Raw genomic sequence first — 23,614 nt, forward strand, 5'->3', positions numbered from 1 at the left:
TGCAAAGCAACTAATCAGTGCATATGTTACACATTCCTAACCACTTACCAACTCCTCTGTGAAAGATTGCAAGTGTGCCATCTGCCAGGGCTACTAATACAATTCCTTTTACATGTCTACAAACAGAAAAAGAGATTTCAGAACCTCCATGAGGAACACAGAAGGACCCACATACTATTGCACTGGTGCAGGATCTCTCAAAGAGCCAGTTTTCTATGGGAAGAGGCAGTGACACAGCTCTTCAATGAAAGCACTATCTACTGTGAGCTGATGCTAGAAGAGCTGGTCAGTTAAACTAAATCAACAGTCTGTGTGGTATATTAGTTGCTGGCTTTGTAGCCTAAACTCTTCCTCTCATTGCAGATAGTCAACAGAACTCCACAAAAGAAGCACACACCCTAAGTTGAATTAACAGTCAGCTCTATAGAATTAAATACAATCTGCAACAACTTTAATAGTCAACACACAGAAAAGACCAGCAAACCAATATATCAAACAACATATTCAAAAATAACAAAGATATCTGATATATTTTATATATACTTAATTGGTTGTTTGAAATAGGAGAGGAAGGGGGGAAATCAAGTTGTGAAGGGGGAGTGGGGAGGGAAATGGGAAACAGGACATGAGAAAGGGTATCAATATTTGTGAAGTAATGTACCTTCTATCTGATGAATATAATGTAACCCTTCTATTAATTACAATAAAAATATATGAAAAAAACTATCAAAAAAATAACAAAGAATGAAATCAATTTATAGGTATTGATTCTCTTCTTGAAGTATCAAAGTAAAGAAATCAATCTGGCAAGTTTTTTCTTATACTTAAAAGTTTGTACTTCACTTTACAGAATTTTATTCTTATTTCTAGTTAAAAACAATTAGACTGATTAAACTTAGGTACTGATTTAGACATAATATACAAAATGTTACTAATCTTGAAATACTTTTAAAGAGAAGAATAAAAAGAAAACTTACACAATACTGAGAATCGAGTCTTTAAGTTTAATGGAATGGAGACATTTCCGCCACTGGGCTACAGATGAGTGGACATACAAACTGCAGGAAGAAAGTCAAGACTGGTGAAGTCTAGAGAGTATCAAGTTGCTGCTTTAGTTAACAATGAATAGGACCACAGGAAGAGGAAAGAAGAGTAATCTTAGGAAAAAGTGCTGCTGCTTTTGTACAATAGTCAGAAAGCAAAAATGAAAGTCAGTGCAGTCCCAACTCAAATAGGCTGTTCAAACAATCAGAAACAGAAATTGAGAGGCTAGTGATATTAGAATATCACTTTATGGCATTAGTTAGTTTCAGATTGTCCTGAAATCTAGTATGTTAAGAGGTGTTACAAACAATTTTTTAATGGCTATGGGGCATTAAAGGATATTTCATGGCATAAGGTTTAAATAAAACTTGAATTTTCTTGTCCACACATAAAGCTACACTAGATTTGGCAACCTCCTGTTTCGAAATACTGAACCTCTATGGAAGTATTGCGTGACCTGGCTTAACTCTTTAGAAACAGGTTTTTGAGATCAGCCACACAAATAGAACTGAACAAACCATGTGATTTGGTTTCTAGTTGAGTGTTCAGACACTGTGATTTGTTCTAGTCTCTAGTAATTTTATCAAAAAGTTGTATTTGGGATTAGACCCTCCTTCAGCCAAACTCATTAGTTTAAATCCCTGGTATTTTCTACCAACACCCAACCCATCTAAACCTTGTAGTTGGGGCTCAGATGGCTCATGTCTTATAATCCTACCTATTCAGAAGGTTGAAATCTGGAGATAATAGTTTGAAGCCAGCCCCAGCAAAAAGTCCTCAAGAGTTTTATGCCCAATTAACCAGAAAAACATCTCACTGGAGGCATATCTCAAGCCACAGAGTGCCAGAAAAAAACAGAGAGCCTATATATCAATAACTCTGTCTCTTCTATCGGAAAATTACAGACTTTACATTTTTCTTTATCTCTTCTAAGTACATAAAGAGAGCATTCTGTGACCAAAAAATAGTTTAACATGGAGAACCACTACAAGTGTAGTAACCACTACAAGTGTAGTTTGAGGTAGTTGTAACAAAACTAAGAATCATGTGTATAAAAAATTCTTCATGGGCTGGGAGTGTAGCCTCATGGTAGAGTGCTTGCCTCACATACACAAAGACCTGGGTTCGATTCCTTGGAACCATATACACAGAAAAAGCTGGAAGTGGCACTGTAGCTCAAGTGGCAGAGCACTAGCCTTGAACAAAAAAGAAGTGTCCAAGGACAGTGCCCAGGCCCTGAGTTCAAGCCCCAGGACTGGCCAAAAAAAAAAAAAAAATTCCTCATGGAGAGCTGGAAGCATAGCCTAGTGGTAGAGTGCTCACCTAGCATGCACAAATTCCTGGGTTCAAATCCTTGGTACCACATACATAGAAAAAGCCAGAAGTAGCACTGTGGCTCAGGTGGCAGAGTACTAGCCTTAAGCAAAAAGTATCCAAGGACAGTGCCCAGGCCCTGAGTTCAAGCCCCAGAACTGGCAAAAAAAAATCTTCACAGTAATAATTCATGCTTATACATTTTATAGTTTTTTTCTTTCAAAAGAACAATGTCAGAATTAAAGATTTGGTCACCTACCAGCCATTTTGAGCTCCAAGCCACATGGTCGGTAAAAGACTACTCATTTTCTGAGCTTCTTCTCTCACCAGGTCTTGTTCATTTGGCAATACTGATATTTGATCTTTATACACATCTGAATCATTACTGTGAAGGTAGAGTGCAAGAAAAAAAATGAGTACATAATTAGGTACAGAGTTCAGGAACTGAACATTTCTTCATTTTCATTTATACCTACAAAAAAACAAGCAAAGCTGGGTACAGTGGCTCATGCCTGTAGTCATAGCTACGCAGGAGGCTGAGATCTGAGGATCACAGTTCAAAGCCAGCCCAGGCACAAAAGGACCTGAGACTTTTTTTTTTTGCCAGTCCTGGGCTTGACACTCAGATACTGAGCACTGTCCTTGGATTTTCTTAAGGCTAGAGCTCTACCATTTGAGCCACAGCACCACTTACAGCTTTTTCTATATATTTGGTACCGAGGAATCAAACCTTGCATGCTAGGCAAGCATTCTGCCACTAGATCAAACTCCCGGTCCCAGGACATGTTATCTCCAATTAACCTCTAGAAAATGAGAAATGGGGCTTGGCTCAAGGATAGGGCAGTAGCTTTGAGGCGAAGAGCTCAGGGACAGCAACCAGGCTGAGTTCAAGCCCCATGACCCACAAAACAACAACAACAAAAACATTAACACTTCAGAAAGTGAATGTTAAATGCTTACATTAAATATCTAAACAATTATACCAGAAACATCAATAACTAGGAGACTCAAAGTACAGGTAAGGGAATAAATCCTGGTAATGAAACTGAACAGTTAATAAACACTGGAATTGGGATTCTCCTTTTTAGCTACTTTGGTTTATAATAGTTTCTTCTGGGGTTTCTCTAGGGGCAGGGTGTTGTGGGAGAAGAGGTAGAAGGAAAGACTTTTTTTCAATCTCTCTCCTATACACACATGCATGCACACATGATCATTTACACACACACACACACACACATACACACAGAGTTTACATATAAAGAATGTTAGCCAGATGCCAGTGGCTCATACGTGTAATCCTAGCTATTCAGGAGGCTGAGATCTGAGTATCATGATTCAAAGCCAGCCGAGGCACAAACAAAAGAGCTCACGAGACACTTATCCCCAATTAATCACCAGAAAACTGGAAGTGGTGCTGTGGCTCAAGCGGTAGAGCTCTAGACTTGAGCTAAGGACAGCGCTCAAGCCCATAGTTCACGTCCCATGACTGACAAAAGCAAACCAAACAAAACACTTTGTGCTGGCTGTGGTGACTCACATGTGTACACTTAGCTACTCAGGAGGATTTGATCTGAAGACTGAGGATTGAGGCCAACTCTAGCAGGAAAATCTGTTAGGACTCATATCTCCATTAAACTATCAAAGAGTTGGAAGCAGGGGCTGGGAGTTTGACCTAGTGGTAGAGTGCTTGCCTTGCATGCACGAAGACCCGGGTTCGATTCCTCAGTACCACATACACAGAAAAAAAAAGCTGGAAGTGGTGCTGAGGCTCAAGTGGTAGAGCTCTAGTCTTGAAAAAGTCCAAGGACAGTGCTCAGGCCCTGAGCTCAAGCCCAGGACTGGCAAAAAAATAAATAAATAAAATAATAATTAAGATATACTTACATTCTATCCCCCATATATATATTTTTTTTCTTTGCCAGTCCTGGGGCTTGACCTTGGGGCCTTGAGAAAGCTCAAGGCAAGTGCCCTACCACTTGAGCCACAGTACTACTTCTGGCTTTTTCTGTGTATGTAGTACGAAAGATTTGAACCCAGGGCTTTGTATATGCTGAAAAAAGTCCTAAAATGAGCCTCTTTAGTAGCTGAGATTACAAGCATGAGCCACTGGCACTTGGCTAAGATTTTTTTTTTTAAATGTTGAAATGGGGAAAAAAAATGTCCAAGAGCATGAGTAGAGAGAAATAAATGACAGCCTGTAATCGGCTGTAAATGATACCCCATTTCCCTGATGGAGTGCTAGTCTTGAGCTTTGAGTCCAATACAAGTACGCCAATTAATGAAAATACTGTAACTACAGTATTAGAAATTATTTTCTTTTTTTTCTATTCTCTCTTTTTTTTTTTTTTTTTGATGTTCATGGGACTTGAACTCATGACACTTTGAGCCACAGTGCCACTTCTGGTTTTCTAGTAGTTAATTAGAGACTAAGAGTCTCACAGAAGTCCAGGAGTTTGGCCTAGTGGTAGAGTGCTTGCCTAGCATACACGAAGACCCGGGTTCGATTCCTTGGTACCATACTTAGAAAAAGCCAGAAGTGGTGCTGAGGCGCAAGTGGTAGAGTTCTAGCCTTGAGAAAAATCCAAGGACAGTGCTCAGGCCCTGAGCTTAAGCCCAGGACTGGCAAAAAAAAAAAAAAAAAAAAAAAAAAAAAAAAAAAAAAAAAAAGAGTCTCACAGACTTTCCTGCCTGGACTGGCTCTGAACTGTGGTCCTCAGAGCTCAGCATCATGGGTAGGTTAGGATTCACAGGCATGAGTCACCAGTGCTTGGCTTTCTTTCCTTTTCTGGGGACTGAGACTGGGACTCAAACTAGGTATATAATGCTTTTGTTCATTGGCTAGTGCTCTACAAAGTAAACCATGCCTCCAAACCCTTGGTTCTTCTTATTAAGCACTCCACCTAATCTCTCAAGCTACTGACTTAGGCTAACATACCTTGACTGATAGACTGGGGAGAGATCTTCTGGGATTTGAACTCCTAATGGATCTGTAAAAACATGTTCTGTGTACACGCCAGTTTGGGATATGTCCACAGTATCTTCAGTAGACCCTGCATTGCCTTCTGTGGCTTCCATTGCTTCTTCTGCTGTTGGAACATTTTCATCAACCTCACTGTTCTCCACTTCCATTTCTGTGAAATACATAAAAGCACTCAGAGTTTTGGCTTTCCCACTCTAGTATCTTATAGCACAAACCTCTGCTAAGGAACTCCACCCCAGCAACCCTTCCTTCACCCTATCTTGTGAAAGCGAAAACCCTCAATTCACATAAAAATTGCTACATTATCTTTTCTCCAACTCGCTGAGTTTGTCACTTTATACTTTATAACCTCACTCTGAGGCATCCTGGAGTAGGCTCACACTTGGCACAGCTTTACCTGGTGGCTTTTCTATTACTGGAGAAGCACCATTGGTACTAGGGGAAGTGGCAGTTCCTGTCACACCTTCGGTGGAGCAACCAACCACTGTGATGCCTCCCAAAAGGCTGTCGGTCTCTGCTGAGCTGTTGCTGGTCACGCTTCCACATAAAGATGCTTTGTCCACCTGACCAGACTCGGAAAGTTCTTCTCCTGCAGGATAATCTGTTTCTCGGGCTCCTGATAAGAGACAGGAGTTCCTCAATAAGCTGACAGCAGTATGTTTCCCATTTCAGCATCCATTTAAACTAACTTTGGCAGAATGGGAAAATGACTTGAAAAGTAAAATAACATTTTAATTAATGCAAATGGAAACCATGAAAATGTCTAAGGTAATACTTTTCATTTATAAAGAAAACAAATTGAATTTACTGACTTTTTAACATTTGTATTATCTCATAATTGCAAGAATGGAAAATATGGCTATTTGGACAATAAATGAACAAGAAAACTGAGGGAGTGCTCAGCCAATCACAATACAATCAATTAACAAATGAAGACAAAGGATGAATATAAACCATGTATTATGTTTTAACATCTTGCCTACCCATCCCCCAAAAAACATAAAAGCAGATTAATTCAAACTAGCTTTATTCACTGTTACGTTTTACTTACGTGTGCAATACTGAATGGAATAAAAATATTATTAGTGCTTACAGTACTAGTTATTTTCATTCTACTTCTTTCTTCAACTTTTTTTTTTTTTTTGCCAGTCCTAGGCCTTGAGCTCAGGGCCTGAGCACTGTTTTTGTGCATTCTCAAAGGCTAGAACTCTACCACTTGAGCCATAGCACCACTTCTGTCTTTTTTCTATGGATGTGGTACCAAGGAATCGAATCCAGGTCTTCGTGCATGCTAGGTAAGCACTCTACCACTTGACTAAACTCCCAGCCCAAAAAGATCTTTTTAATTCAGTGGTTTTTAGTTTATTTTTGTTTTTTTCCAGCTAGAAGGTCACTCCATGAGAGCTGGTGCCTGGAAAGAGGAAGGAGTAGTGGAGAGGAGGGGGCTGAGGTGCATGGCTTACTCTTACCTGGGACACTTGCAATGCACAGAACATGAGAGTTGCAAACTGTGAAACTGTCCAGGATGTTGCCTGGTTGAACAGCATCAATGATGATAACTTTTGTAGCTGAATGAGTGCTAGTACAGATCCAGACTTGACTGGATAATTCTTCTTGATTTTTCAACTCCTTTTGCTGTTCCTAGGTTGCCAAATAAGGAACATTAATCTTTAAAATAGTATCTGTATGAATATTCATAAGGCTGTGCCACCACAGGAAAAGTAAATACTCCCTTTCCCTCCTTTCCTTCCCTCACTGGAGGTGGAAATCAGGACCTTGTACTTTTTTTCCTTTCTTTTTTTTTGGCCAGTCCTGGGCTTTAGCTCAGGGCCTGAGCACTGTCCTTGGACTTTCTCAAGGCTAGCATTCTACCACTTGAACCTCAGCACCACTTTTGGCTTTTTTCTATGTATGTGGTACCAAGGAATCGAACCCGGGTCTTCATGCATGCTAGGCAAGCACTTTAACCACTAGGCCAAACTCCCAGCCCCGGGACCTTATACTTTCTAGGCTGGTGCTTTACCATTTAAGCCACACCCTTACCTCTTTTATCTGGCTAGTGCCTTACCTTTTTTACTGGGGTCAATCTGGACTGCAACCCTCCTACCTATCTGCATAGCAGAGACCACAAAAGTATACCACTATGTCCAGCTTGGTTGTTGAAAGGGGGGGGGGTCTTCCTAACTTTCACCAGACTATCCTTAAACTTTAATCATCCCAACCTCCGTTTGACCGCACCCAGCTTAGTAATACTATTTCAAATTCATTTCCAGTTTATTTGAAAGTGTAAAACTGCATTAATTGCTACACACAGTAGTTAAACCAGACCAGTTATAAAAGCATGTTACTTTTTTAAAAAGTATCTTTTTGGTGATGGTGGTTACAAAAGTGCATACATGAACCGGGAGTTTGGCCTAGTGGTGGAGTGCTTGCCTAGCATGCAGGAAGACCCGGATTCGATTTCTCCATACCACATACATAGAAAAAAGCTGGAAGTGGTGCTGTGGCTCAAGTGGTAGAGCCCTAGCCTTGAGAAAGCCCAGGAACATCGTTCAGGCCCCGAGTTCAAGCCTCAGGATGGCAAAATAAATAAATTAATTAAAAAGTGCACCTATTTAGCAAAAGTGAACTGTGGTCATTTCAAATACATATTTGATTAAAATGACACCTTAATAAAATTGATTTTCACAAGATAGTGGGGAGGGTAAACAAATACACAGAAGGTAGAACATAAACCAAAAAATCTCATACTTACCTTAAGTTCTTGATCTAACTTATCTAAGCTGCTCTGAGATGCACTTCGCTGCTTACTGCCTTCAGTGTCCAAACCAGCAACATCTTTGTAAAATACACTTGCTCCAACAACAGAACCACCATCTCTGGTCTTCCCGCCAGATAAATTAACTCCAACAGCACACCAGAGCTTCTCAGGTTGGGAGTGGGAGTGAAGAGAACAAAGTTACTGTCACCCGCTCTCAAAAATATTTATAATTTTTCATCATTTTCTAACGTAACTATTGACAGTGGACAGAGATTTTTAGTCTACTGTAAAGATATAAAATAAATAATAAACAATAATCTCATTATAAAAGTAGTATTTTTAGGGAAAAAAACCCTCATGTTTGGGGAATATACACTTCAACTTCACAATTAACTTACCTTCATAGATGCATCTTTTTCATCTAGAGGTCTGAGATAGACAGGCACAGGTAAATTTTTCATCTTATTTTCCCCTTGACCATTTGTTACCTAACAATGCAAGAAAAATATTGATAAGTCTCATCAAAAGTGAATTTCAAGCCCAGCATGGTAGCTCACACCTGTAATCCTAACTACATAGGATTGTAGTTCAAAGCCAGCTAGGGCAAGAAAGTCATGAGACTCTTATCTCCAAAGCAGCACACAAAAAGCGGGAAGTGAAGGTGTAGCTCAAGTGGTAGAGCACAAGGCTTAAGCAAAAAAGCTCAGGGAGTGCACTGAAGAACAGAGTTCAAGCCCCAGATGAAACAGACAGACAGACACAGACATAGACACATGCACAAAGCAAACTTCTAGGCTAGACAAGAGACTCAAGTGATAAGAGTTCTTGCCTTGCAAGCACAAGGTCCTGAGTAAATACCTTGGGGCAGGGAATGTGGTCTAATGGTAGAATGCCTGTCTAGCATGCATGAAGTACTGAGCTCAATTCCTCAGTACTACATATACAGAAAAGGCCAGATGTGGTCCTGGGGCTCAAGTGTTAGGGTGCTAGCCTTGAGCAAAAGAAGCTCAGGGACAGTGCCTGGGTCCTGAATCCAAGCCCCAGGACTGTCCACCTCTGTTCCATATTTGCTTCTGAAAATCAACTTCAGACTGATTCATCACTCTTATTTGAAAAATAAGCAGAAACAGGAGACAGTAAGCAGGAAACTAAGGGAGCTCAGAAAGGTTACTGATTTGCACATATGCATATTAGCGTTCAAACACAAATATGTTGAGTCTTTAAGAGGTACAGACAGAGGCATTTTGTTCATGCTCTAGGTTATTAGAAAGCCTTTACTCTCCACACTTCTCTAAACATGGGGGTGTAGCTTTAAATCAGTATATTTGGGACATACAGTTCAAATTATTTATGCTGTTGCATACTCCTCTTACCCTATGTCTTCCCCGAAACACCCAGCATATTCCCAGTTACCTGTTTGTACTTCTGAGGCAGACTCCAGCCAAAAGCTTGCACTCTACCATCTTCCTTCTGAACATGTGCTTTCACCTGCCGATACTGTTCTCTCTTCTGCTCCCTTCGTGAGGCTAAACTGGCTTCAGTTCTAAAAGGAAAGCACATTTCCCTTTTTGATTAAATGAATAGAAAAAAGTTACTTCTCTTCTCTTGCTAAAGTAGCATAGAAAACCAGAATGATAATGAATAAACAATTACTTGATTCCAAACCTGCTTTTTCAGAGTACAAAAAGCTTAGTTATATAGCAAAGCTGGAGTTTTCATGTTTGTGTTGAGGCTTCAACAGGTTAGTAAACAGCCCTCATGTAATTTCTTAAAAAGTAATGAATACCTTAATTTTTTTTGGTATTGGTATTATGTTTGAACTTACATTTACTAGACAGATAACTCTATTGCTTGAGCCATGGCTTCAACCCAGGCTGTTATGTTAAACTGAAATGTCAGCTATCAAATTTCACCAGGTTTCTTATATTAGCCATATAAAAGGAAAAAAATTTCTGAAGTGATTTTGGTATTAATAAGTTATTTCAGAAGACAAAATACAAATGGATTTAGAGCTATGAAGTAAAATATTTATTTATTTATTTATTTATGCCAGTCCTGGGGCTTGAACTAAGGGCTTGAGCATTATTCTTGGGCTTATTTCCCCCTCAAGGCTAGAGCTGCCACTTGAGCCACAGCAGCACTTCCGGCTTTTTTTTTTTTTCCTATGTGGTACTGAGGAATCGAACCTGGGTCTTCATGCATGCTAAGCAAGCACTCTACCACTAGGCCAAACTCCTTGCCCAAATATTTTAAAATTTTGAAAATAATTTCTCTTCTTTGGGCCATTTAAATTTTTATTAAGTATATATCTGACGATCTCTATTCTTTTCTTGATTGAATATTTAAGAGCTGAACTTCTGGGTCATATGGCAAGTATATATTAAAGTTTATAAAATAATGCCACCTTAATTTTTTTTATGAAGTAAGTTGTATAGACTACAGTTATCAAATTTAGACATTTTATACTACTGTATAATATAATCCATATATATATATGGATTATATATATATATACTTTTTTTTTTTTGGTGTTAGAACTTAGGGCTTGGGCACTGTCCCTCAGCTTCTTTGCTCAAGGATAGTGTTCTAACACTTGAGCCACAGCTCTACTTCCAATTTTCTAGTGGTTAATTGGAGATAAGAGTCTCAAGGTTTTTTTTTTTTTTGCCAGCCCTGGGCTTGAGCTCAGGGCCTAAGCCCTGTCTGTGGACTTTCTCAAGGCTAGAGCTCTACTACTTAAGCCTTAGCACCACTCCTAGCTTTTTTCTATGTATGTAGTACCAAGGAATCGAACCCGGGTATTCGTGCATGCTAGGCAATCACTCTACCAGTAGGCCAAACTCCCAGCCCTCTGAAGATCTTTAGTGCCTGGGCTGGCTTTGAATCCTGATCCTCGGATCTCAGCCTCTGTTTTTTTTTTTTGGGGGGGGGGCAGGGGGAAGGTTTCAGTCATGGGGCTTGAATTCTGGGCCTGGGCACTGTCCCTGAGCTCTTCAGCTCAAGGCTACAGCCCTATCCCTTGAGCCACAATGCCACTTCCAGTTTTCTAGTGGTTAACTGGAGATAAGAGTCTCATGGTCTTTAGTGCCTGGGATGGCTTTGAACTGTGATCCTCAAATCTCAGCCTCCTGAGTAGCTAAGATTACTAGCTACTGAGCCATCAGTGCCTGGCTGTCATACTCATTTTTTTATTCATGAATTTTTACAGGTTAGTTTGTATAGGTAAATTATGTGGTAGCAAATTAAGGGACAACCAAATCTCTTCGACAACAAATGAAATGTTTATCATTTACAATAAGGGCTTATTAAGAATGATACCTTTAGCATTTGTATTTACATTGCTCAATATCTACAAAGCCATACATTAAAAAAAAAATTCCTTATCTTTAAAGAACTGTGAAATGGGGGCTGGGAATGTGGCTTAGTGGTAGAGTACTTGTTTAGCATGCATAAAACCCTGGGTTTGATTCCTCAGTACCACATAAGCAGAAAAGACTGGACGTGGCACTGTGGTTCATGTGGTAGAGTGCTAGCCTGGAGCAAAAGAAGCTTAGGAAAGTGCCCAGGCCCTGAGTTCAAGCCCCAGGACTGGTTTAAAAAAAAAAAGAAAAAAAAGAATAACCATGAAATGAAATTCTCATGAAAAGTACTGGCTACAAATCATTTTACTTAAAATGTAGCAATGTTTCTTTCTTTATAGATGAAATTAACCCTTAAAAGAGAGATCTGATAAAGGGCAAGAAAATTCTAGACTGTTAATTTACTTGGAGAATGGCCGTCAGTCTGGAAAATACTTACTCTTCACTAAGGAAATCAAAGGCTTTGGACTTATCCCCAGGGAGCTGAGATAAAGTGCTGCTTCTCTTCTTGACAGAAGGAGTAACATGAGATGTGGGTGCATTGTACTTCAGATTAACAGGAGGTTCAGGTTTCTTTGTTGTATTACTAGAGGAGCTGAAAAGTCGGCTGAAACTTAAAAAGAGAAAAAGCACGTGTGCTGATCAAATCCACTTGAAGAACAATTCATGATTTTCCAAAAATTTGTAGGCTCAAAAAAAACACAACTGAGGATGTCGTTCAGCAGTAAAGCACTTATCTAGCATGTGCAAGCCCTTGGGTTTGGTCCCAGCAATGCAGGCAGAGAAATCCAAAGCGGTTTTACAAGGCAATGTGTTAGAAATTGGCATAAACAGTTTTTTTTGGTAGCCATACACTTCAGCCTTAGCAGAAACTCACAACCAAACAGACTTGGGAAAAGAGAAACTACTGTGTTTATGCCAAATGCCTGTCCTTTATTAGCAATTTCCATAATGAAAGGGAGATGTTCTTCTGCAAAGGGAACTTCTATTGAATAAACAAAAATAAACCTTAGCCAGCTCCTACTTGGAGCAATAAGAGCCGTTGTTCAGCAGCAACGCTATGGACACATGATTTGAACAGGAGCTTTTAGTATGTCAGTTCTAAAGAGAGGCTATTATAAGAAAGTATTAGAAGACGTATTACCAAGTTAACATAGATCTTATCCGTTTTCTGATTAAATTCATTTAAGTAACAACTTTCAGTCCAGTTTAACAAATTTCACGATCCATTCCAAAATGGGAAGTTTTAACCTTAGTATCTCTAGCACAAACAGTCAAGGTTAACATCCTCATACTGATCAAATTCTACAAACACTAAATTTATCATCTTCACTTTGTAAAGTTCTTTCAAACACCAGTAAATCAGTAACTTCAATTAATGAGGAGGATCAACTTTATAAAGAATTCCTCATTAAGGTTTACTTAGTCTAGCAAAGGATTCCATCAAATGCATAACCAACATGATGCAGCTTACAAGAATATATTTTTGGTCCTCAAGAACAGCCTTACCGAGTTGGTACACTATATTCAAAAAGAAAAAGTTCACTGTGGATATTTTTTCCCAACTGGAAAAAAAAATGACGATAGTCTTTCTTGTCTCAAAGTGCTGTCTGATGCCATTAATGTACTTACAATTGCCAAATGCTCGATCTTTTTTTTTCTTGCATGGCTGGATTTTCTCTCGATGCTCTATATTACAAAACAATAAAAGGAAAATGTTACTAGTTAGATGTTTTAGCTCTCTAACTAAAGAACAAAATATTCAAGAAGTTTACAGGAGGCTGGGCGCGGTGGCTCATGCCTGTAATCCTTGCTACTCAGGAGGTTGAGATCTGAGTATCTTGGTTCAAAGCTGGCTTGGGCACAAAAAAGTGTGTGACTCTTATCTCCAACTAACCACCAGAAAACCGGAAGTGACAGAATAGATCGAGCAGTGGCCTTGAGCAGAAGAGCTCAGGGACAGTGCCCAGGCCCAGAGCTCAAGTCCCACAACTGACCAAAAAAAAAAAAAGTTTGTAGGATACATAGAGGAGAGTTAATTATTACATTCAGCATGAAACTTGGCTACCATGGAAAAGTCTGCTAACATTATTAAAAAAAAAAAAAAACTCAAAGATGGCTCTCATTAATAGAAGAATGTTATCTGTATTGGGAACAAGATCTAGATATCAATACTTAATTTATTCTTCATGACATTGATTTTTATTTTTTCAGTTCAGAATAAGCTTCCATTTTCTTTCAGTTTTCGACTGGACTACTATGTGGCTTCTAGTATTATAAACAACAAAAAGCCAGGTGCCCAGGACTCACATCTGAAATCCAAGGACCACGATTCAAAACAGGAAAGTCTGTAAGACTCTTAACTTCAATTAACCACCACAAAGCTGGGAATGGCACTGTGGCTCAAGTTGTAGAGTGCTAGCTTTGAGTAAAAAGGAACTCAGAGACAGCACCTACGCCCAGAGTTCAAGCCTTATGATCAGCAAAAAACAAAAGCAAAATAAACAACAACCCAAAAAATTAGCAAGAAAAATATAGTCTGGCTATATGCTCTCAGTTTTTTTTTTTTTTTTTGGCCAGTCCTGGGCTTGAGCTCAGGGCCTGAGCACTGTCCTTGGACTTTCTCAAGGCTAAAGCTCTACCACTTGAGCCTCAGCACCACTTCTATGTATGTGGTACCGAGGGATCGAACCTGGGTCTTCATGCATGCTAGGCAAGCACTTTAACCACTAGGCCAAACTCCCGGCCCTGCTCTCAGTTTTTAAAATACTTATTTACTTGACATATTTATTAAATGCTACAGTAAATATCCTTAACTAAAGGTCCAACAAGTAAAAATTAGAATATTAATCTCCTCCAGAGGTGTAATTAAAATAATAGCAAGTTGCAAGATGTGTTACACACTTCACCATAGGTTGACAATGGTTACTAAAAAGCTATCCGTGGGCTGCGAGTTTGGCCTAGTGGTAGAGTGCTTGCCTAGCATTCACGAAGACCAGGGTTCGATTCCTCGGTACCCCACATACATAGCAAAAAGCCGGAAGTGGTGCTGAGGCTCAAGTGGTAGAGTGCTAGCCTTGAGAAAGTCCAAGAACAGTGCTCAAGCCCTGAGCTCAAGCCCAGGACTGGCAAAAAAAAAAAAAAAAAAAAAAAAAAAAAAAAAAAAAAAGCTGTCCATTAATAAAAACCTCTAGAAAATAACCTCTAGAAAACAGGAAGTGGGGCCTGGCTCAAGGGTAGATAGGTATCCTTGAGCTTAAGAGCTCAGGACAGCGCTCAGGCAGAGGTCAAGCCCTATGACCCACAAAAAAAAAAAAAAAAAAGAAGAAGAAGAAGAAGAAAGAAAGAAAGAAAGAAAGAAAGAAAGAAAGAAAGAAAGAAAGAAAGAAAGAAAGAAATGCACTCCTGGGCAGGGAGTTTGGCCTAATGGTAGAATGCTTGCCTAGCATGCACCAAGACCCAGGTTCAATTCCTCGGTACCACATACAAAGAAAAAAGCTAGAAGTGGTGCTGTGGCTCAAGTGGTAGAGCTCTAGCCTTGAGAAAGCTCAAGGACAGGGCTCAGGCCCTGAGTTCAAGCCCCACAACTGGCAAAAAAAAAATGCACTATTTACCTGACTAAATACAACTCAGTAGATGTCAATGGAAGGTCCATTTTGTATGAATAGGAGAAGAAAAAAATAAAGCAAATATAATTCACAGGAAGATACTAAATAAAAATGATCCACTTTTCCTGTGTTGTATATGAAATCTTTTCACATACAATGTGAATGTATTATCCATTTCTACATTCTTCTGAAAAATTACCATCATTCCTAAGTAAGAACAATTTCCTCTTACAGGTCCTGGGAGCATCTTTCAAATATTGTTCCCCAAAGACATTCTCTGAGTACTCTAGTCCTGTTCTGTTACTCATTCAAGCATTCCTTTAGAGAGTGGCTTGGATCCTCACAGCAGGACTGTACTTAAGAACAAAGGAACATAATTTATGAAACAATATTAAGAAAACATCAGAGTATTTTTTTTGTACAAACCTAATCATCTCTGTCCATCGAACAGCTTCTTGAAGCTCCATCAATCTCTCTTTATACTGGTTTCTCTCCATGAGAACACGTGCCATTTCTACTCTAGTAAACCGCTTCCTTTGGGCTGTAGGAATATCACTCTATAATACAAGATGATGATAAATCAATGTAGGTGATTATATATGTTTTGTTATTAATATTGGACTTAAGCAAGTGTTAGGTTTTTATACATTTCATTTTCTTTTTTTGCCAGACCTGGGGCTTGAACTTGGGGCCTGAGCACTGTCTCAAGCTTCCTTTGCTCAAGGCTAGCATTCTACCCGTTGAGCCACAGCCCCATTTTTGGATTTTTCTGTTTAGTACTAAGGAATTGAACCCAGGGGCCCTTGTGCATACTAGGCAAGCACTCTACCACTAGGCCACATTTGCAGCCTGGGTTTTTATACATGTCTTAATTTCTTTTCTTTTTTTTTTCTTTTCTTTTCTCCTTTCTTTCTTTTCTTTTCTTTTTCTTTTTTGGTTGTTGTGGGGCTTGAACTCTGGGCCTGGGCACTGTTCTGAGTTCTTTAGCTCAAGGCTACTTGCCCTATCCCTAGAGCCACAGCGCCACTTCCCTTCCGGTTTTTCTAAAGGTTAATTGGAGATAAAGAGTCTCCTGGACTTTAGTGCCTGGGTTGAACTGAGATCCTCAGATCTCAGCCTCCTGAGTAGCTAGGATTACAGGCGTGAGCTACCGTACCCGGTATATTTCTTAATTTCTAATCTAATAGGTGATGCTAAATGACCTTGTAAAATTAACAGATATTTTAAGTTATTACTTATGGCTAAAAAGAGTCAGGCAGTTTAATTTCTAAATACAAACATTGATATTTAAATGTGTTGTAAAGGAACTACAAAAAATAAGGGAAGACTTGGAAATAGAACAAAAGTTAATTGTTATCTATGTAGATTTAATAGTCTCATAAATTTTACTTGGAAACACTGCCCTAACTTTGTTAAATTCATACTGTGTTCAATAATTGTCATTCACAAATTAGTATAAGTTAGTTGTAGAAAAAGCTAATCCAATTACCTATCTATGTAAGCACCAACACAAACTTATTACTTAGTTACCAAGGATCCCAACTGTAAGAGTGACTTAAACCCCAGTAGATGTATTTAAAAGCAGAAAACACTGCACTAGCTAGACTTATCCTTAGAGAGAACAGGATGTGAGTATAGAGGATGCAAAGTGCTCACAGCATCCAAAGGGAGAACTCCAAGTTAACTTGCTTCTGTTGCTTCCTTCTTTTACTTTGTTGAAAACAACATATATACCTTGGGTCAAAGCAGAAAGGTCTGTAACAGTGAGACTAAAGCTGAGCTTAGCCTCAGCAAGCTCAGCTTTGTCTTCCTGACACAACTTGCCCTCTTAAAATAAAACAACACAAACAAATAATAAAGGACCTGAATTTTTTTTATCATAGCAAATATCACTAATACGTATATAGCTTGAAGAAACTCCACAAGTCTCCATATCAAGAGATACATACTGTAATGTTCTTAACACTCTTGTTTGTGGCAATAAAAGACTGAAAACAACCTGAATATTCATTATCAAAAGGACAAATAAATTACAATTTTTTTCATATTATGGAAATTATAAGTTTATACCTCAATATTACAACATAGGGAATCACAAAAATATCTTATCCAGTACAAGAAGCAAGCCTTGAGGACTAAACATTTTTTTTTTCCTTTTTAGTGCTGCTGAGGATTGAATCCAGGGCATGGAACATTCTACCACAAAGTCATACCTCCAGACCCTAAAAGTGGGATCAAACAAAAACAATGACAACCAAACTTTATAGGATATATATGTTTATGTTTCTGTGCTATGATAAAATTATTCTTCTTTAAGCAAATGATAAATAAGGAATCACAGTTTTCTTTGGATGAGAGGAAATAGTTCCATGTTTGATAATGCTCTAGTTCTGAAACTGGATCATCTATTTATAATGTTTAGACTATCTCGATACTATATGGAAGGAAGAGCTATTTTGTTTCAAACAGGTCTGTTGCCTTCTTTAGAGCCTTATAATTCCTTACCTATTCAAAAATTAATTTAAAAAATTCCCAAAGTATCAAAACAAACTGAGGTCTAATGAAGCCCCCAAGTAGAAACCTACATCATCCTCGTCTTTTGCCTTTTGCCTGGCATCTTCAGCTTCTGCCCGAGCTCTATTGGAAGAAAAACAAACACGTTATTTGAACTGAAGTCATCTTTTTCAAACAGTGAAACAGTAAGGAGTTTTAACTAAGACTAAATAATTATTTTGCCATTGTTAGATAGTCGTTAGCTACCTTCAATTTGGAAAAAAAAATTACCATATCACTCAAAAAAACAATAGGCAGAACAAGTTCCACTCTCCCTGGGCTTTGTAATGAGACCTTATTCTCAAACAACAACAGCAAACAGTAAGTCCTAAAGAAAGCAAAGTGAAGGAAAAGAATGTATTCCAATTTCCTTATTATTAAGGATTTCAGAGCAGTTCTAAGTTTTTTTTTTCACATCAAGATAGAGAGGGGAAAAAAATGATCCTATTTGGACAACAGGCTGGTAAATGGAGAAGCCTGCTTAGAGGAAAGGCAAATAACACAGCATGCACACTTTGCTTCTCTCCAAGCAGCAATTTGCCCTTTCTGAGAGAGAGACAGCTAAAGAACTTATACCAATAGTCTTTTTGGTATGCTGAACAATCTGTTTAAGCAACAATTAAAAACTTACTTCCTAAGCTCTTCCTCCAGTTCTTTGTTCTTTTCCTCGAGCTTCATCTTGGCTTGCTTCACAGCCTCCAGTTCCCCCTGCAGCACATCTTTCTCACAGGTCAACTCATCCACTTTTGCTATCAAATCATTCTTCACTACATTCAAAGCATTTCTAAGAAACACAGTTCAAACACAACATTATAGCATCTTTCAGCTATTCCTTTGTAGATTAAAATAATATAAGATAATAAAGCTGAATATTGACTATTTCGAGACATCCTACCTGAATGTCTATAAAGCAAAAAGAATATAAATCAATTTTAAGTTTTCATGCTTACCAAGCAAAGAATGGATAAAACAAGACAGACCAACAATAAAGTTTAAAGAAATTTAAGATTCAGCTCCTTTGAGCATAATTTATTACAGCCGCATTCTATGTGAACACTACACTTGTTCCAAAGTTGCTTTGACATAGTAAATAGACAAGGGAACCCAGTATACATTTTTGTTCCATTAAACATGTCCAGACACGATGCTGGCTAAACAAACTGTACTTAAGAATTTACAGCTCTAGAGGCAGGGAGTGTGGCCTAGTGGTAGAGTGCTTGTCTAGCATGCATGAAGCCCTGGGTTCAATACTTTGGTGCTACATACACAGAAAAAGCCAGAAGTAGTGCTGTGGCTCAAGTGGTAGAGGAATAGTCTCACACAAAAGAGCTCAGGGACAGCGCCCAGGCCCAGAGTTCAAGTCCCACAACCACAAAAAGAAAAAGAAAAGAAAAGAATTTACAGCTATAAATGTCAATTCTAGAGAAGTGAGCTGGGTATAAATTTAAACATCTGTACAGAAATATAAAAAATTTAAGGAGAACAGGTAAAACAGACAAATCTTAGGGAATAAAAGTAGAATAATACAGAAGATGGAAAGAAAAGTATGGATACTTGCAGAGTAGGAAAACCAATGTGATTCTGCAAAAAAATAAAAAATCAAAACAACAAAACTTAGCCACTAGGTCAGTGTAGGTCCTATATCCATTCTGTGTGTGTGTATGTGTACATGCGTGTGCATGCATATGTCAGATGAAGTGACAGTGATGTGTTAAATTAGTGAAATGGCATCTGACTTGGATAAAAAGTCATTATTTTTGTTCTTTGTTAAAGTTCTCATACCTTGCCTACCAAATGGGAGGCCTTGAATCCAATTCCTTAATACCTCCAAATAAGTAAATAAATATTCTATACTTACTTGGTTTCTAACAGTTGTGTATTCTCTAGTATGAGATTCTCAACTTCCCGACCCATTCCTATCAAAAGAAAAATGATAAAGAATTTGATAATAAATTTATAAAATACATAAGCTATAGTCATAGCTTCTTCTTTATACATTTTATCAGTATCAGTTTTAGCAATCTTATTTTTTATAACTTCATCTGATACTTGTATGGATTGTATAATTATAAATTATTCATCATAGAACCAAGGTAATGGTTTTGTTGGCCAATTCTTTTCTGTTTTGTTTTTTGTTGTTTTAAAGCAGGTCTTGTGTTGCCAGCCTGGCCTCCAATTCTTAGACTTAAGTGATTCTCCTGCCTCAGCCTGAATTAGCTGGGTAAAAGTTCTGTACCACCATACCCAGCTCTTATTGGCCAATTTTGAAATCTGTTAGAATAAATTTCATTTCATACAGATAATACTTCAAAAGAATCAAGACTTTTCTTCCAAATATTCTATAACTTGAAGGAAAAAGGAATAGCATTAAAGTGGATCAGAAACTGTTTCTAAATCGCAACTGATATTGTTGGCTTCTGCCCCCAAATTAAGTCTTATGCTAAAGACGGATGAAACCTTACCAAAGAAATTATGGTCTTAAAGCCCATGCATCCCATGTAAAGCAAAAACAAAGAACAAGAAATGTTTTATGTAATAACAGCATGAAAACAGATTATTAATCTATAAAGTTCTTTGCATGATATGAAAAATATCTGGACTCACAATGTTATGGTTTAATGCATACTGATGTGCAAAAAACAGAAATAAAGATGATTTCCTTCACTTATAAGGGTGTTCTCTGATACACTAAAATGTGTTTTACCAATGCTTTCTCACAATAAAACTGAATACAATTATAAACCACAAATCAGCAATTCAAAGTTTCCTACAAAGTGCTATATATGGAATTCAGCTGTCATCATACAGACTTTTGTTTAATAACTTAATAGATATGTAAATAGGCTTGGAGAGCATTCAATGCTAGATCCAATGTAAGTCTTTCAGGAGAATAAAACTATTTAATTTGCTTCTCCTAAGAAACCAAAGCGGTGAAAAGCACATTAGAAAATATCAAAGAAACAAAACAAAACAAAAGGCCCTTCACTCATTCACCCCCCAGAAGTTATGAGCACATGTTGGAAAATAACATGGGAGAAGTAATGCTCAGATTCATAAAATATTTCTTTGAAAAGAGTTTTAACACATTCTTTTTACTTTTATTTGTTGTTTTCGTTGATCGTATGATGGCTTGAACTTGGGGCCTGGGCATCGTCCCTGAACTCTTTTGTTCAAGGCTAGTGCTCTACCACTTGAGCTATCCACCACTTCCAGTTTCTTCTGAATAGTTTATTGGAGATAAGAGTCTCATGGACTGCCTGGACTGGCATTGAACCACAATTCTCAGATCTCAGTCTTCTGAGATCACAGGCGTGAGCCATTGGTGCCTAGCTTCTTTTTACTTTTTCTGAAGTTAATATTCCAAATTATTTTGAAATATTTTAAAACAAATAAAATCAAGCTGGATATGGTGGCTCATACCTATAATCCTTGCTATTCAGGAAGCCGAGATCTGAGGGTCGAGGTTCAAAACCAGCCCATGCACTAAAAGGTTCATGAGACTCTTATCTCCAATTAATCACCAGAAAACTGGAAGTGTCACTGTGGCACAAGAGGTAGAGCAGTAACCTTGAGCTGAAGAGTTCAGGGACAATACCCAAGTCCCATGACCGCCCCCCACAAAAAAACAAAACCAAACAACTAAACAAAAACCAAACAAATAAAATCAATGCAGCAATACGAAAATTCAATGCTGACATTTAAGTATCTATGCATTCATGACAAACTGGGAGAGAGAGTAAATAAGTTCAAATTCCATTTGCAAAATGATTTTGCCAACATACGTTGCTTTAAGCATTAATGTTGTTTTCAAAAGCTATACTGACAGAAGAAGAGTTTAGACTACTTGAAAAAGGTTTATATAAAAATTCTGTTATAAAACTACCATTTATATAAGCATGAAAGCTGAAAATATATTCAGAGCAAAAAAAAAGTGGGCCCACATGCACGTGCACACGCGCGCACACACACACACACACACACACACACACACACACACTGAATGAGAAAGCAGCAAATGAAAATAGCAGCCAAGAATACCTAGCTTAAAAAGCAGTAATATGTAAGTATTTAAAAAGATACACACCAGAATATTCCCCTGGGTAAGCCGCCCAAGAGAAAAATGAATGAGAAACTCAATTAGATTGTTTTCAGAAAGCAACTCATTTATTTTAAAATGAGAAGAAAAAAACTGAAATGATACAAAAAACTTAACTAAACACAGTAAAAAGACTATAAATAAAAAATCTGAATATATACTGAAAAATATAAGCTTTAATGTTTACAATAAATTTATGCAGTCTCAATGAAGAGTTTAATAAAAATATAGTGTATAAACAGGATTACCTAAAAATATTACTTTGAAATATATTCTTATAGACTCATTATAAGTTTAAGAAAAACATGAAATGAGCTCATATGTATTCAAGACTGAAAGATAAAGTCTAATATACTTGGACATTTTACTGACTGAAAATAAGCAAAAACAAACAAACAAGTAACACTTTCTGGCAGTTTTTAGACTACAGCAGTTTCATTTAGATTTAAGCTACAACCACAGAAAGGCTTCAAAAAGGCATGCAATCATTAGCGAGTATATTTTTCCAAAGGTGCTTTGTTCTCTTAAAAGTTCTCCTTTAAAAGGTCTTTAAGCCAAGTGCTGGTGGCTTATGCCTGAATCCTAGCTATTCAGAGGCAGAGATCTGAGGTTTATGGTTCAAAGCCAGCCTGGGCAAGAAAGTCTGTGAAACTCTTAGCTTTAATTAATCATCAAAAAAAGCCAAGAGTGGAGTTGCAATTCAAGGGATAATGTTAGTCTTGAACACAAAAGCTCAGGGACAATGACCAGGCCCTGAGTTCAAGCCCCAACACCACCTTGAATGCACGCAAGTATGCACACACACAAGTTTTTAATCACAAAAGGTAAAGAACCACTGAATTGTGCTATAGATCATAATCCCATTCACCTAGTTGTGCTATATGCTAAAAATGTAACAGTGAGAAAAAGAATTTTGTCAGCCACATTGAACCTATAGTAAATGAAGCGAGGAAAGTACACAGCAAATCGCAAAATTCAAAGAGTGGCATGAGAATTCACATCAGGGACAATTCAGCATTAATTAAAGATAGAAACAGAATCCCTGGAGGACATATCATTTAGACAGAGAGACTGAAAATAGCTGGGGATTGGCTGTGAGAGAAGAATGGGAGGTCCAGGCTAGAGGACTCAGTGATGGTGAGGCAGGTTGTATTATTCTAAGAGAGTCTCAAGGGACAGTCAAAAAAAAAAAAAGCTGCTCAACAGTTCTTGGCTTGTCAAATGTAAGGTGTCTCACAAATCACTGAAGAGGCATCTAGTAGGCAGTTTGGAGCTAGTAGTTTGAAGTTTCAGGAAAAGAACTGAGGCAGAGATAAAAATTAATTTGTCATAAAACTAAGAAACATCAGGTGTTGGTAGCTCATACCCGTAACCCTAGTGAATCAGGTGGCTGAAATCTGAGGTATCAGGTCACAAGCCAGCCAGGGCAGGCAAGGCCATGAGACTCTTACTTCTAATTAACTACCGAAAAGCAGGAAATAGTTCTCTTTCCTCTGATGAGCCTACTTGGTAGAGCACTAGCCTTGAGTACAGAAGCACAGCACCAAGGCTGCAGGAGAGCAGGCACACAAGCACACATACCGCACACACACCACAAACACACTCAAGAGTCAGAACAGAGAAATTCATCCTGTTAGGGTGAGCAGTGAGGAGGAGGACAAGGATGCAGGCAGGTTCAAAGACAATTGCTTTTGAGGGGCCACATAAAATAACAGAAGAAAGCTGGGAGCAGTGGCTTACACCTATAATCCTAGCTACTCAGGAGGCTGAGATCTGAGGATAGCAGTTCAAAGCCAGCCTGGGCACTCAAGTCTGTGAGACTCTTACCTCCAATTAACCACTAGAAAATGGGAAGTGGGGCTGTGGTTCAAGGGGTAGGGTGGCAGGCAGCCTTGAGCT

The 23,614-nt window shown here is 38.3% G+C and overlaps 1 protein-coding gene across 11 annotated transcripts in view; it reads right to left on the bottom strand.

The window, feature by feature from the left end:
• The window catches only part of Spag9 (sperm associated antigen 9), a 123,036-nt gene that overhangs the window by 18,219 nt on the left and 81,203 nt on the right, over positions 1-23,614 (bottom strand). For 6 of the 11 annotated variants that reach the window (XM_090351028.1, XM_090351033.1, XM_090351032.1 and 3 more), the window contains 15 exons: positions 19,478-19,535; positions 18,251-18,403; positions 17,652-17,703; positions 15,493-15,623; positions 13,091-13,147; positions 11,898-12,071; positions 9,513-9,642; positions 8,498-8,587; positions 8,094-8,261; positions 6,808-6,979; positions 5,736-5,954; positions 5,294-5,489; positions 2,618-2,743; positions 978-1,058; positions 49-116 (listed from right to left, as the gene is read on the bottom strand). In XM_090351028.1, the coding sequence (XP_090207154.1) occupies positions 49-116; positions 978-1,058; positions 2,618-2,743; positions 5,294-5,489; positions 5,736-5,954; positions 6,808-6,979; positions 8,094-8,261; positions 8,498-8,587; positions 9,513-9,642; positions 11,898-12,071; positions 13,091-13,147; positions 15,493-15,623; positions 17,652-17,703; positions 18,251-18,403; positions 19,478-19,535 (1,875 nt within the window). Of the gene's footprint in view, positions 1-48; positions 117-977; positions 1,059-2,617; positions 2,744-5,293; positions 5,490-5,735; positions 5,955-6,807; positions 6,980-8,093; positions 8,265-8,497; positions 8,588-9,512; positions 9,643-11,897; positions 12,072-13,090; positions 13,148-15,492; positions 15,624-17,651; positions 17,704-18,250; positions 18,404-19,477; positions 19,536-23,614 lie in introns of all 11 variants that reach the window. The other 5 variants (XM_090351031.1, XM_090351029.1, XM_090351026.1 and 2 more) reach the window with 1 other exon arrangement.

Source organism: Megascapheus bottae, chromosome 17 (genome assembly GCF_031878675.1).
Source record: "Megascapheus bottae isolate mThoBot1 chromosome 17, mThoBot2.hap1, whole genome shotgun sequence".
NCBI classification, from domain to species: Eukaryota; Metazoa; Chordata; class Mammalia; order Rodentia; family Geomyidae; genus Megascapheus; species Megascapheus bottae.